At 38.9% G+C, this 12500-nt stretch overlaps 1 protein-coding gene across 4 annotated transcripts in view; it reads left to right on the top strand.

Moving 5' to 3' along the window:
* The window catches only part of rrp1 (ribosomal RNA processing 1), an 80907-nt gene that overhangs the window by 12686 nt on the left and 55721 nt on the right, over nt 1-12500 (top strand). For all 4 annotated transcript variants that reach the window (XR_004501209.2, XR_004501207.2, XR_004501208.2 and 1 more), the window contains exons 5-7: nt 2466-2527; nt 2606-2735; nt 12340-12404. Coding sequence is in view for 1 of the 4 variants with exons in the window: in XM_033617324.2 (XP_033473215.1) it covers nt 2466-2527; nt 2606-2735; nt 12340-12404 (257 nt within the window). In the remaining 3 variants the exon portion in view is untranslated. The remainder of the gene's footprint in view (nt 1-2465; nt 2528-2605; nt 2736-12339; nt 12405-12500) is intronic.

Below are 12500 nucleotides of genomic sequence, written 5' to 3'. Positions count from 1 at the left end.
ACAACTGATGGTCCCAACCCCATTGATAAAGCAAGAAATTCCACTAATTAACCCTGATAAGGCACACCTGTGAAGTGGAAACCATTTCAGGTGACTACCTCTTGAAGCTCATCGAGAGAATGCCAAGAGTGTGCAAAGCAGTAATCAGAGCAAAGGGTGGCTATTTTGAAGAAACTAGAATGTAAAACATGTTTTCAGTTATGTCACCTTTTTTTGTTAAGTACATAACTCCACATGTGTTCATTCATAGTTTTGATGCCTTCAGTGAGAATCTACAATGTAAATAGTCATGAAAATAAAGAAAACGCATTGAATGAGAAGGTGTGTCCAAACTTTTGGCCTGTACTGTATATATATATATATATATATATATATATATATATATATATATATATATATATATATATATATATATATATATATGTGTGTGTGTGTGTGTGTGTGTATAGCGTCATCACAAAATTTTCACAAAATGTGAAATATGTCATTCCGGCACGGTATCAAGGATATGCCAAGTCACTCCTGCATGTCTAACTTTGACAGAAATTAACTGACGCGTCAGAAGGCGTCCTGCCAGCCCCCCTAGTTGCGTGAAGGTGCGAGGGCCCGTTCATCGCTGCTTGCAGCTTTAATTATTATTATTATTTTTAACCCCAATGAATTGCCTTTTTGGGAGCCTTAACATACCCGAAAACTCATGAATCTTTGCACACATCTTAGAACTGGTCAAAAATTTGATATTTTACAGGTCTCGTGCGCAATTTCCAAAAAATGGCTCAGTGGCGCCCCCTTCATAAGTTTGAAGAAATAGCCCCTGAAGGTAGTTTAACTTACATGTATGAAACTTGGCAGGCATATGTAACGCTCCAAGATGTTCAAAAAAGCCTCTTGAAGGCAGGCTCTAAACCTTTAATTATTATTATTTTTTCTCCCGCCATGTCCTAAAACCAAATTTGAGCCCCTAAACATGCTCAAAGACTCACCAAAATTTGCACACATGTCAGGACTGGCGACAAATTTGATAAAATGAAAAAAGTTAACCCACAAAGTGCCAAAATGGGCTCTTTAGCGCCACATAGGCACACTAAAATGGCTGCTGCGGCCCGTAGGAATTTCTTAGAAAGATCAAACCAAAACTGGCTTGTTCGTCTCATCGAGACCTACAAATCACACGGCTTCAAACACGTTCACATGCCAGGCCAACTCCTGCTGAACAGATCTTCTGTATAATTTTGTCATTACTTAAACGGTTTGGATTTCATGGCCTCTGCAAGGTGATGTGCCACAAAACCTCCTGACCACCTAGATACACTAAAATGGCCACTGCTGCCCGTAGGAATGTCGTAGAAAGATCGTTAAGAGATCAAACCAAAACTGGCTTGTTAGTCTCATCAAGACCTACAAATCACGCGCTGATACCCCTGAGCTAAATCCAACAAGAAGTGAGCTATTTGCCCTTTCAAAGTAAGATGTCGTTTTTCAAAAATTCTCCTTTTCAAAAAATAATTCCTCCTTCACTGTTTATCGTATCGGCTTCAAACACGCACACATGACAGGCCAACTCCTGCTGAACAGATCATATGAATAACTTTGTCATTACTCGAACAGTTTGGACTTTATGGGCTCTTAAAGGTGACGTGCCACAAAACCTCCTGAATGTCTTCGCGCCACCTAGACACACTAAAATGGCCCACCATTTATCGTATCAGCTTCAAACTCGCACACATCACAGGCCAACCCCTGCTGAACAGATCTTCTGAATAACTTTGTCATCACTTGAACAGTTTGGATTTTATGGGCTTTTAAAGGTGATGTGCCACAAAACCTCCTAACGATTTTCGTGGTGCCACCTAGACACACTACAATGGCCACTGCGGCCCATAGTAATGTCGTAGAAAGATTAAACCAAATCTGGCTTGTTCGTCTCATCAAGACCTACAAATCATGCGCTGACACCCCTGAACTAAATCCAACAGGAACTGAGCTAGTGCCTCTGAAAATAACATGAGCAAATGTGGAGAAATTGTCATCTGTGAGCTAGAGTGGAGAGGGGTCTAAAACTGTCTAAAACTTTTGTCTTTAATTGTCTACGTGAGCTGGAGGCCGAAAAAGCGGGAGTCCGAGGTCCCGTCTAGCGCTGCTTGCAGCTTTAATTTTGTTTGTTTTTTCAGAGAATTGTATTCTGGTAAGGGTAAAAAGTCTCCAAAGCAACATTTTACATTTTATACCTCTCAGCCTTCACAATTGCATCAATATTATATATGTAAAGTCATACAGTGGACTGAATTGGGCTCTACAGCGGGCCGTATGTTTGACTCCCCTGAACAAAACAATTTAACACTTTTTACAACAACACAGTTTTCTACAAAGACTTGAGCTGTAAATGTTTGAAGATGTGGTTTGAGAAAGATTTTGGATGTTGTGATTGTGGTATTGCTAAATGATTCATTTCCTCTCTCTAACAGTTGGTTCGCTTCATGTTCAGACAAATCTTTGAGATGCTGAAGAGGAAAAACTGGGAGAGCGGGTAAACATTATATTAATATTGTTTCGACATGGTTTTATCATTTTGACATGAATAATTGTGTTAACTTTATCTCCTCAGCATGGTTGCCAGGTTTCTGGATCTGCTCACAGTCCAGCTCCTGCAGAGCAGCAGTGAGGCACCCAGCGGACTGCAGTTCCACATCCTGGACCTCTACATGACTGAACTGGCAGCTGTGGGTTCAGCGGAGGTACAATAGTAACACTGTGTTTAAGACATCCTTGGCATTTGTGATTAGGAACAGGCAGTTGGGGTGAAAATTAGGCTTATTGAGTTCCTGCTGTGATTGGCAGCCATAAACGAGGAGAGTTGATAAAAAGGTGGTTGGCCACATTGAGACATGTCCACTGTTGCCATTGTTTATCAGTGACATTGGGGAAATGGCAGTGGAAGGGGTTGGATATTAAGTGTTAATATCTAACACTAATGGTGCTAATATCCCAAGAAATGGTCAGTGTACCCTATCAGAGGCTCACAGTCTTACATGAAATGAATTGTAAGGCTGTGGAGTAGAGATGCATTCCCAAAAGAAAATCCCACAATTCTGGTTTGAAGGAGAAACACACCTACTTTAAAACATTATGAAAGACTTGGATATCAAGCAGGTTATTAGATATGTGCAAATATTGTGGTTGAAGGACTGAAAGAGGGAGGATGGGTTTACCCTGACCCTGCCTCCAGTATAAAACTGAATACATCCTGTTTTGATGCGAAGAAGCAGCATAACAAGCACCTCATCTGTTCTCCTCTTCATATGTTGATGTGCTAAACAGCATGTTAGGGCACATTAATCAGAGTGTGCATGGCTGCATGTAAACAGGAATATTAGTTTAATATTTATTTTCATAAGCCATGTATATATCAATGATATTTGTAATGTTTCCAAACTGTTAAAATGTGTTTTATCTGCTGATGACACCACTCTCTACTGCTCTGGTAAAAATCTAGAACAGCTTCTGAGTACAGCTGAAAAGGAATTAAATGTACTGAAAAACTGGTTTGACATTAATAAGTTATCACTGAACCTAAACAAAACAAAGTTTATAATTTTTGGCACCAGACAAATTAAAAACCAGGTTAAAATCAAGGTAAATTGTAGTGAAATTGAAAGAGTGTATGAAAACAAATTTCTTGGTGTGATAATTGTTGATCAACTTTGTTGGAAGCCACATATAAATAATGTGAAAACTAAAATGTCAAAAACCATCGCTATACTTAAAAAAACAAAGGGTGTCCTTATCTCATCTAGTCGACTTCACAAGAGAGAAAAGGCCTTGGCTAAGGCTAGAAAGACAGGGTCTGCGGCAGATTGGCTCCAGTTTAGGCAGCAAAGAAATGATTGTACTTTGCGAATCAAAGCATGTAAATCTGATTGTTATCTTTCAGTTACCACTGAAAATTTGAATAATCCGAGGAAGTCCTGGAAAGCCATAAAATCTTTATATACTTGTATAAATGATAATGAGTTATCTCCTTGCATTACCACAGACTCATTGTATCAGATAGGCCTACTATGTTGAACTGGTTAATTGAGCATTTTGTGTCCTCTGGCTCGCTGTTTGATTCTGTTTCCACCTCTGGTGCTTTGAACACCACTGTTCGTGATACAGACCAAAATGGTATACATCAACCTTTCTGTTTCTCTCCATTTTCTGTTAGTGAAGTGCATGAAGCCTTACTAAAGTTAGATAGTAAAAAACCTGCTGGTCCAGACAACTTTGAACCTTTGTTTTTTTAGTTACCTACAGATTTCATTGCTCAACCCCTGACCTATATTTTCAACCTCTCTCTCAGCTCTAAGGTAATTCCATAGATATGAAAGTCAGCCAGTTTAAAAAAAACTTAGGAATGTGTCAAATAGTTATTGATAGTTAGGTCTATTAAAATGTTACTTGAATTGTGTTGGCCAGAAATATGTATAAGTATAGACTGTAGAGGGACTGTGCACTGTAGTATCGTGGCCTATCAGGCTGCACAGTGAAATAGGCAAAAAAAATTGGCCAAAAAACAACAAAATAAGTTCTTATGTAGGTTATGCACAATTTACTGAGTTATAGTCCTGTCCTTATTTACAAACATTTATGATTTTGAAGCATTTAGCCTGTATGTTAAATAGAGATGTATAAATATATTTTTTGTTAAGCCACAAAAAAAGCTATACATTGGATTTTTATCTTGTTATTTGCAGGAACAGATGAGTAGGCACTTTTCATCAACTTATATGACATATGAATATGACAGCAGCAATAGTTCAACTTTTCCATGGCAACGAGTAAAATGGTCTGGAGGGCTGTCTGTTCGGATCTTTCAAATTTTAGCCCTCCGAATAAGCTTGACAGGCAGCACACAAAATGTTATGACTCATGTTTGTCTTTCGTCTTCTTTATTTTAATACCAAAATAATCATAAACCTGAAACAATCAGAAACAGAGATGCAAAAGGTTACATGTAATGTTATATCAGTAAAACTGTGACTACTAAATAGCTGCTTTCATTTTTTTAATAAACAGTACATAGATTTGTTTAAGCTGGTCAATTACTTCTCCCATTAACTATCATTCTACATCTGTTCAGGAAAAGAAATAAAGTATGTAATATTCTTTTTAAATGTATAAGCAAACAAGAATGTTGTTTTACATATAACAATAATGTTGTCTTACATATAACACGCGTTTACTTACATATTTTTTACATAAGTAATGTTGTCTTACACATAACACAGCAGACTCAACGTAACCACAGTGACTACATTTCCCAGAAAGCTTAGCGCTCTAGGAGCATGCGCAAAGCAGTTCCCTAGACGGCATTGCGGAGTTGTTATGACATAGCCCGTGTTTACTTACTACACGTGTCGCCCATAAGACACAAAAGTCACGAAACACAACACGACGCAATGTTCTGCAACGGGTTATGGAGTTAAAGTCACCATTTACCACGCTATCGTTCACGTTAGCTGATCGAGTATTTAACTACCGTTATGTCTCGGCTAATATTGATAACCGAGAATGCTACCGGGAGCTAACCGAGTGCTAGCCGAGAGTGCTACGTAACACTCACGTTAGAAGCTGAACGCCTATAAACCACAAGTCATAATTTAACTAAAGCACATTGGGATAGTGTGGTAAACGTCAACATAGAACCATTTATTTATGATTTAAACATCCTTAGCAGGCTATTTTGCAGCTAGCAGTTGCTACATACCAATGGGCCGTGTGCTCCTGCCGAAGGTCTGGATATAATAGCCTCACGTCACCAGCCTGGTTTTTATTATTATTATTATTATTATTCTTTAAATAAAATGTTTCACCGCATTTTTATTAGCTTGGTGCTTTTATTTTGACGGAAAGGCGCATCCATCGAATACCGGATCCTCTCTCACTCGCCCTGGTTCCGGTTCCTTACCAAAACGGCCACTAACGGCCCCAGACTAGGATATGATGAGCTGCTTCCGTGAACACAAGAATACCTGCGGCACGCGCTTACAATTAACCCCTTAAAGGGTCTCAGACGTACAATACAACAAAATGAATTTTGGCACTGAAAGCCTTGACCAAACAATTCAAATGGCAATTGTCTCTTAGAAAGCGGCTACGGCAGATCAATAATTTTTCACATTTTTTTTTATCAGTCAAATTACTTAGATCCATAAACTAAAAATAATTTTACTAAGTGACCAAAAGTCTTGACACTGTCAGTCTGTATGGCTGAGGCTGCATTCACACCAAATCTGAAAATCCACAGCTTGTCTCTCAACCAGGAGCCTTGGTCTATCGTATGTAGGATTTACAGGGGGAAAAAAAGTCTTCTCTGAGTACTCCCTGTAAAATTAAGCACACCACCCAGTCCAGTATCCTGGATGAGCAGGACAGAAGGCTGATCTCTTTTCACACATGGCTGCAGCCAGTTTGCCCAACACACAACTTGTCTTTTATGGACAATTTCAGTCTATTTTGGGAATGAGCTATATCCATGATGGTATCCACCCCAGCTTCAACGGCACCCGAGCACTGTCAGCAAACATTTTCCATGCAGTCACAACAGCCTCACATCAGTGACTGTCTGCCACTTGTTTCTTTACAGCTTCTTACTACACACTAGCGGTGGGCAATATGGCCCTAAAATAATATCAAGATATTTCAGGGTATTTCTGCGACAACAATATTCTTGACGAAATGACAAATTATTAAAAGAGACACATGTATTTATATATTTTATCATTAGAAAAACAGTATTGTACAAAATAAGTGAGCTTATTGTAAGCTTTACATGTTAACCACTTTCTTTAAATAATTAGTAAAAACTGAACAAAAAATATCTCTAATTAGAGGTTCAAACCTGAAGGACTGAAACCCTTTTGTTTTTGTCCTGTTTCATTATTATTATTATTATTATTATTATAATTATTCAGAAATGTCTTTGCAAATTCCAGTGAGATAGTACATCATAGAGACATGACATTTTAACCAGTGACTGGAAGCTGTGTGACACACATGGTCAGGTGAAAGGGTTCTACAAAAGCCTTAAGAAGCCTTGAAGTCCGCCCATTTGTCTGCCATATTGAATTTTTTGAAAAACACCTTTTTGACATCTCCTCTTAAGGCGTAGGTCCAATTTGTACCAAATGTTCTGTGGATCATCACAGGATGAAGCTTTTTAAAAGTTGTCAAAGACTTTTTGATGTCATTGTGTTTTGATGATATTGAGCAATGAACTTCAGAGGGGGCATGGCTCAGCACATGAATGGATTTTACACTATAACCGTTGAGCCAATTGTCACAAAACTTGTAGAAAATGTCGACATACAGTACAGGCCAAAAGTTTGGACACACCTTCTCATTCAATGCGTTTTCTTTATTTTCATGACTATTTACATTGTAGATTCTCACTGAAGGCATCAAAACTATGAATGAACACATGTGGAGTTATGTACTTAACAAAAAAAGGTGAAATAACTGAAAACATGTTTTATATTCTAGTTTCTTCAAAATAGCCACCCTTTGCTCTGATTACTGCTTTGCACACTCTTGGCATTCTCTCCATGAGCTTCAAGAGGTAGTCACCTGAAATGGTTTCCACTTCACAGGTGTGCCTCATCAGGGTTAATTAGTGGAATTTCTTGCTTTATCAATGGGATTGGGACCATCAGTTGTGTTGTGCAGAAGTCAGGTTAATACACAGCCGACAGCCCTATTGGACAACTGTTAAAATTCATATTATGGCAAGAACCAATCAGCTAACTAAAGAAAAACGAGTGGCCATCATTACTTTAAGAAATGAAGGTCAGTCAGTCCGGAAAATTGCAAAAACTTTAAATGTGTCCCCAAGTGGAGTCGCAAAAACCATCAAGCGCTACAACGAAACTGGCACACATGAGGACCGACCCAGGAAAGGAAGACCAAGAGTCACCTCTGCTTCTGAGGATAAGTTCATCCGAGTCACCAGCCTCAGAAATCGCAAGTTAACAGCAGCTCAGATCAGAGACCAGATGAATGCCACACAGAGTTCTAGCAGCAGACCCATCTCTAGAACAGCTGTTAAGAGGAGACTGCGCCAATCAGGCCTTCATGGTCAAATAGCTGCTAGGAAACCACTGCTAAGGAGAGGCAACAAGCAGAAGAGATTTGTTTGGGCCAAGAAACACAAGGAATGGACATTAGACCAGTGGAAATCTGTGCTTTGGTCTGATGAGTCTAAATTTGAGATCTTTGGTTCCAACCACCGTGTCTTTGTGAGACGCAGAAAAGGTGAACGGATGGATTCCACATGCCTGGTTCCCACTGTGAAGCATGGAGGAGGAGGTGTGATGGTGTGGGGGTGTTTTGCTGGTGACACTGTTGGGGATTTATTCAAAATTGAAGGCACACTGAACCAGCATGGCTACTACAGCATCCTGCAGCGACATGCCATCCCATCCGGTTTGCGTTTAGTTGGACGATCATTTATTTTTCAACAGGACAATGACCCCAAACACACCTCCAGGCTGTGTAAGGGCTATTTGACCAAGAAGGAGAGTGATGGAGTGCTGCGGCAGATGACCTGGCCTCCACAGTCACCGGACCTGAACCCAATCGAGATGGTTTGGGGTGAGCTGGACCGCAGAGTGAAGGCAAAGGGGCCAACAAGTGCTAAACACCTCTGGGAACTCCTTCAAGACTGTTGGAAAACCATTTCAGGTGACTACCTCGTGAAGCTCATGGAGAGAATGCCAAGAGTGTGCAAAGCAGTAATCAGAGCAAAGGGTGGCTATTTTGAAGAAACTAGAATATAAAACATGTTTTCAGTTATTTCACCTTTTTTTGTTAAGTACATAACTCCACATGTGTTCATTCATAGTTTTGATGCCTTCAGTGAGAATCTACAATGTAAATAGTCATGAAAATAAAGAAAACGCATTGAATGAGAAGGTGTGTCCAAACTTTTGGCCTGTACTGTAAGTATCTGAATCATATTTTGAAAGTTAGGGGGGGACGTTATACAAGCAAAAAGTTGATATCTCATAGTCAGCCAGAGATATTTTTACGAAACTTGTTTTGCCTCATCTAGGGTCATGTCTCAATCAATGCACAAAATTTGAAAATTATTGCTTAAAGGGGGCGTGGCTTATTACATTAAATCTAAATTTCAAGACATTTCACATTCCATAGTTCAAAAAATCATATTAAAGGAGCTATATGTAAGAAATCTAAAGCAAATAGTCATAAAATCATCCTAATATGTCACAGAGACTAAGGAATAATGTTAATATAACATACTGATCTCACTGACAACAGTACTACAGCCAGAATATTCGCATTTAAAAAAAAATATTTACGGTCCACAAATCATGTTTGTGTTTTGAATTTGTGTTTTGGCCTGTTGCGCCACCCACCGCCGTCTACCAGTCATGCAGTCAGTAGAGTCTCAGCATCAGTTAAGTTACGACTGAGCTACAATGACTGACGGTGCAACTAAACCCAAACAACCTTGTTATGATTCCCAAAAATGCCAAGACAAAACTCGGATTGAAATTGGATGTCGAAGTGGCTACTCTTTTCCTTGACAGGTAAGCTTTAGCCAAAGTTGGCTAACTAGCATCATAGCTAGACGGGGATTGATATTTCGAATACTTTAACTGTTATTCATTTTCGATCATACATTGTAGCCCATGTGCAGGTGGGTCATTGACCCGACTGATTTTTTTGAGAAACAAACATTAGCAGCATGGCAAGCAGCATTAGCAGCGTCCCGGTACATAGCATTAGCAGCTGGCTCCTCCTCCGCTGTATCCTGGCAGCAGCGTTAGCAGCAGAGAAGCCGGACTTGCTCGAACGGTCCGCTGGAAAAGTGAAGATCAAGGACGCGGCGACACAGCCCTGCCACGGCAGCCGCCCGTGGGCAAACAAATCAGTCTCCAGCGTGCCGCTGTCCAGCAACCTCGAATCTGTAGGGGACCTCGACTCGCGGACACGACACGACTCGCGGCAGTATTTTGAATTTGAGTGCAGTAACCGTTAAAAAATATATAATAAAATATATAATGTATAAATATTAAATAAATATATAATATTAAAAAATATATCTGTATTATCGTGAATGAGGTGATATTCCACTACCCTACTACATACCAGTCACTAATTGCTGTTCTTGTCCTCTGTGACCCCCTCACCTCCTATCTATAAGTTGGCTGAACTGCTGTCACCTTTTTTATCTTCTGAGATAGTCATCTTGGGTGATCTCAATATTGACTGGTTATCATCTGTATCAGACAAGTTAAAAAGATATTTTTAATGGTATGAATCTGACACAATTATTTTCTAATTAAGCCTAATTGATGTTATTCTCTGTAACATGCCTGATAAATACATCTTCAGTGGTGTATTTGACTCTGGCATAAGTTTCATTGTTTTATTCCCTGCATCAGAGATGTGAGCATTAAGAAATTAACCTTCCATGTAATAACGAGAAGGAATCTGAAAAAACTCAATGATCGTGCTTTTCTACATGACTTGTATCGCAGCACCTGATGTTACCAAAATCCCTGATGTAGACCTTGCCTTAAATCATTATACTGATGTTTTAATTCTGTTGTTGATAAACATGCTCCTTTTGAAAAATATAGGGTAAAAGCTTGGTCAAGTCCATGGTTTACTGCAGACTTAGCTGATCTTTTTAATTCCAGAAATAAAGCTTGGGCTCAAGCCCTCCCACTGGCTTGTGTTCAAACAACCACTGGACTGCTGCGTTAAGAAAGGCTAAGTCAGACTACTATTTACTGGCTTTCACCAGCCCCATTCATGATCAGAGCAAATTTTGGAAGGTTGTTAAATCAATTAAAGAAAAAAAAAAAAATCTCAGCTAACATTAATAGACAGTAAGGAAATCTGCTCTGTATTAAACAGTCATTGTGCTGCCTCTGGACATCTTTTTGAAACCAGTTTAAGTAAACAGAACCATTCCCTTGAATGTCAGGATCTTTGTAATAATCTTTGTAATACCTCCTCACCAAGCTTCAGTTTGTCCTCTTTTAGTCTTTGGGAAGATAGTAATGCTCTTCTTTCTATTGATAATAGGAAATCAACTTGTGCTGATGATTTAGATACCTTTTTCGTATACTTTCAGTGCTGCTAATTGCAGAATGCAGTACTCAAATTTTTAACTTGACTGTCTCCACTGGAATAATTTCATCTGTATGTGGATGACACAGTCAGCCATTGAATTGTCTTTTGGTTTGCACCAACTTCAAGTACATAACCTCAAGCTAGTACTAAACTCAGACAAAACAAAATAGATGCTGTTCACTGAGGCTACTCATACTAGATCTTTCAATATTCATTCTGCAAATGGTACATCCATAGAGAGAGTCCCACAGTAAAAATACCTTGGTATCTGGCTGCATGGCAATCTCAGTTTTAAGCACCATATAGAAATTCTGACCAAATTGACGACAACACTTGGATTTCTGTACAAAAATAAGAGTTGTTTCCCTTTTCTACATAGATAAAGAATTGTAGAATCTGTATTTTTGCCTGTTTTGGATTATGGGGATGTTATATACAGAAAAGCTGCTGCTTCTACACTGAAATCACTGGATACTGTTTACCACTCAGCGCTAAGGTTCACAACTGGTGATTTTTACAGCACCCATCACTGCCACCATTATTAAAAGGTTGGCTGGCCACATTTGGCTGTAAGGCGAGACCAGCATTGGTAATTTGTTCTTTTATTAAGCTTTGATGCAGATGTTTCCACCCTATATTTGATCCCTTTTAAACCTGACCTCACATTAATCTTGGTACTTGTTCACAGAATAGGTTGTTGCTTCACACTCCCTTAATCAGATTTGAACTAGGAGGAATGTCATTCTTTTACAGTGCACCTTATACATGGAAGAATTTGCCAGAATCCCTAAATGTGGACACTCTGCCACCTTTATGGCTGTTTAAATGCTTTATCTCTGATCTTGTTTTAATTGAGTGTAAATGCGTTTAACTACACCTGAGTATATTTATTACCCTGTATGTCTACTTTAGGCGATCATTTATTATTTTTATTGTTCTTTTGTTTTGTATGTTTTCATTTCTGTTTTAATTGGTATGCATGATGGTTCTTTGTTTGCTAGGTGATTGTTTTTAATGTCTTTGTTCATGCTCGGCATCATTAAAAATGAAGATCTTCCTTAATTGATTGCCCAAGTCTTAAATAAAGGTTTGAATGAATGAGTGGATGGATGAATGAATGAATGAACGAATGAATGAAATAAATGAGGAAAAACATTAATGCTCCTATGATCCCTATGTTTTTCTTTCTTTTCACAGCTCACTGCTGATCAGAACTTGATCTTCATTGAGCCGTTCTGCAAAACAGCCGCCAAAACCAAGGAGTAAGTCCACATCCCCTAAGCATTTATTGTAATGCTGTCTCTTACATTAGAAATATGTAGAGGTGTCACTAGAGGTGTAACAATACATGGACCTGA

The sequence above is a fragment of the Epinephelus lanceolatus genome, chromosome 14, assembly GCF_041903045.1.
Source record: "Epinephelus lanceolatus isolate andai-2023 chromosome 14, ASM4190304v1, whole genome shotgun sequence".
Classification (NCBI taxonomy): domain Eukaryota; kingdom Metazoa; phylum Chordata; class Actinopteri; order Perciformes; family Serranidae; genus Epinephelus; species Epinephelus lanceolatus.
Note: the sequence above shows the minus strand (reverse complement) of the source record. Positions and strands in the feature narration are given on the sequence as shown.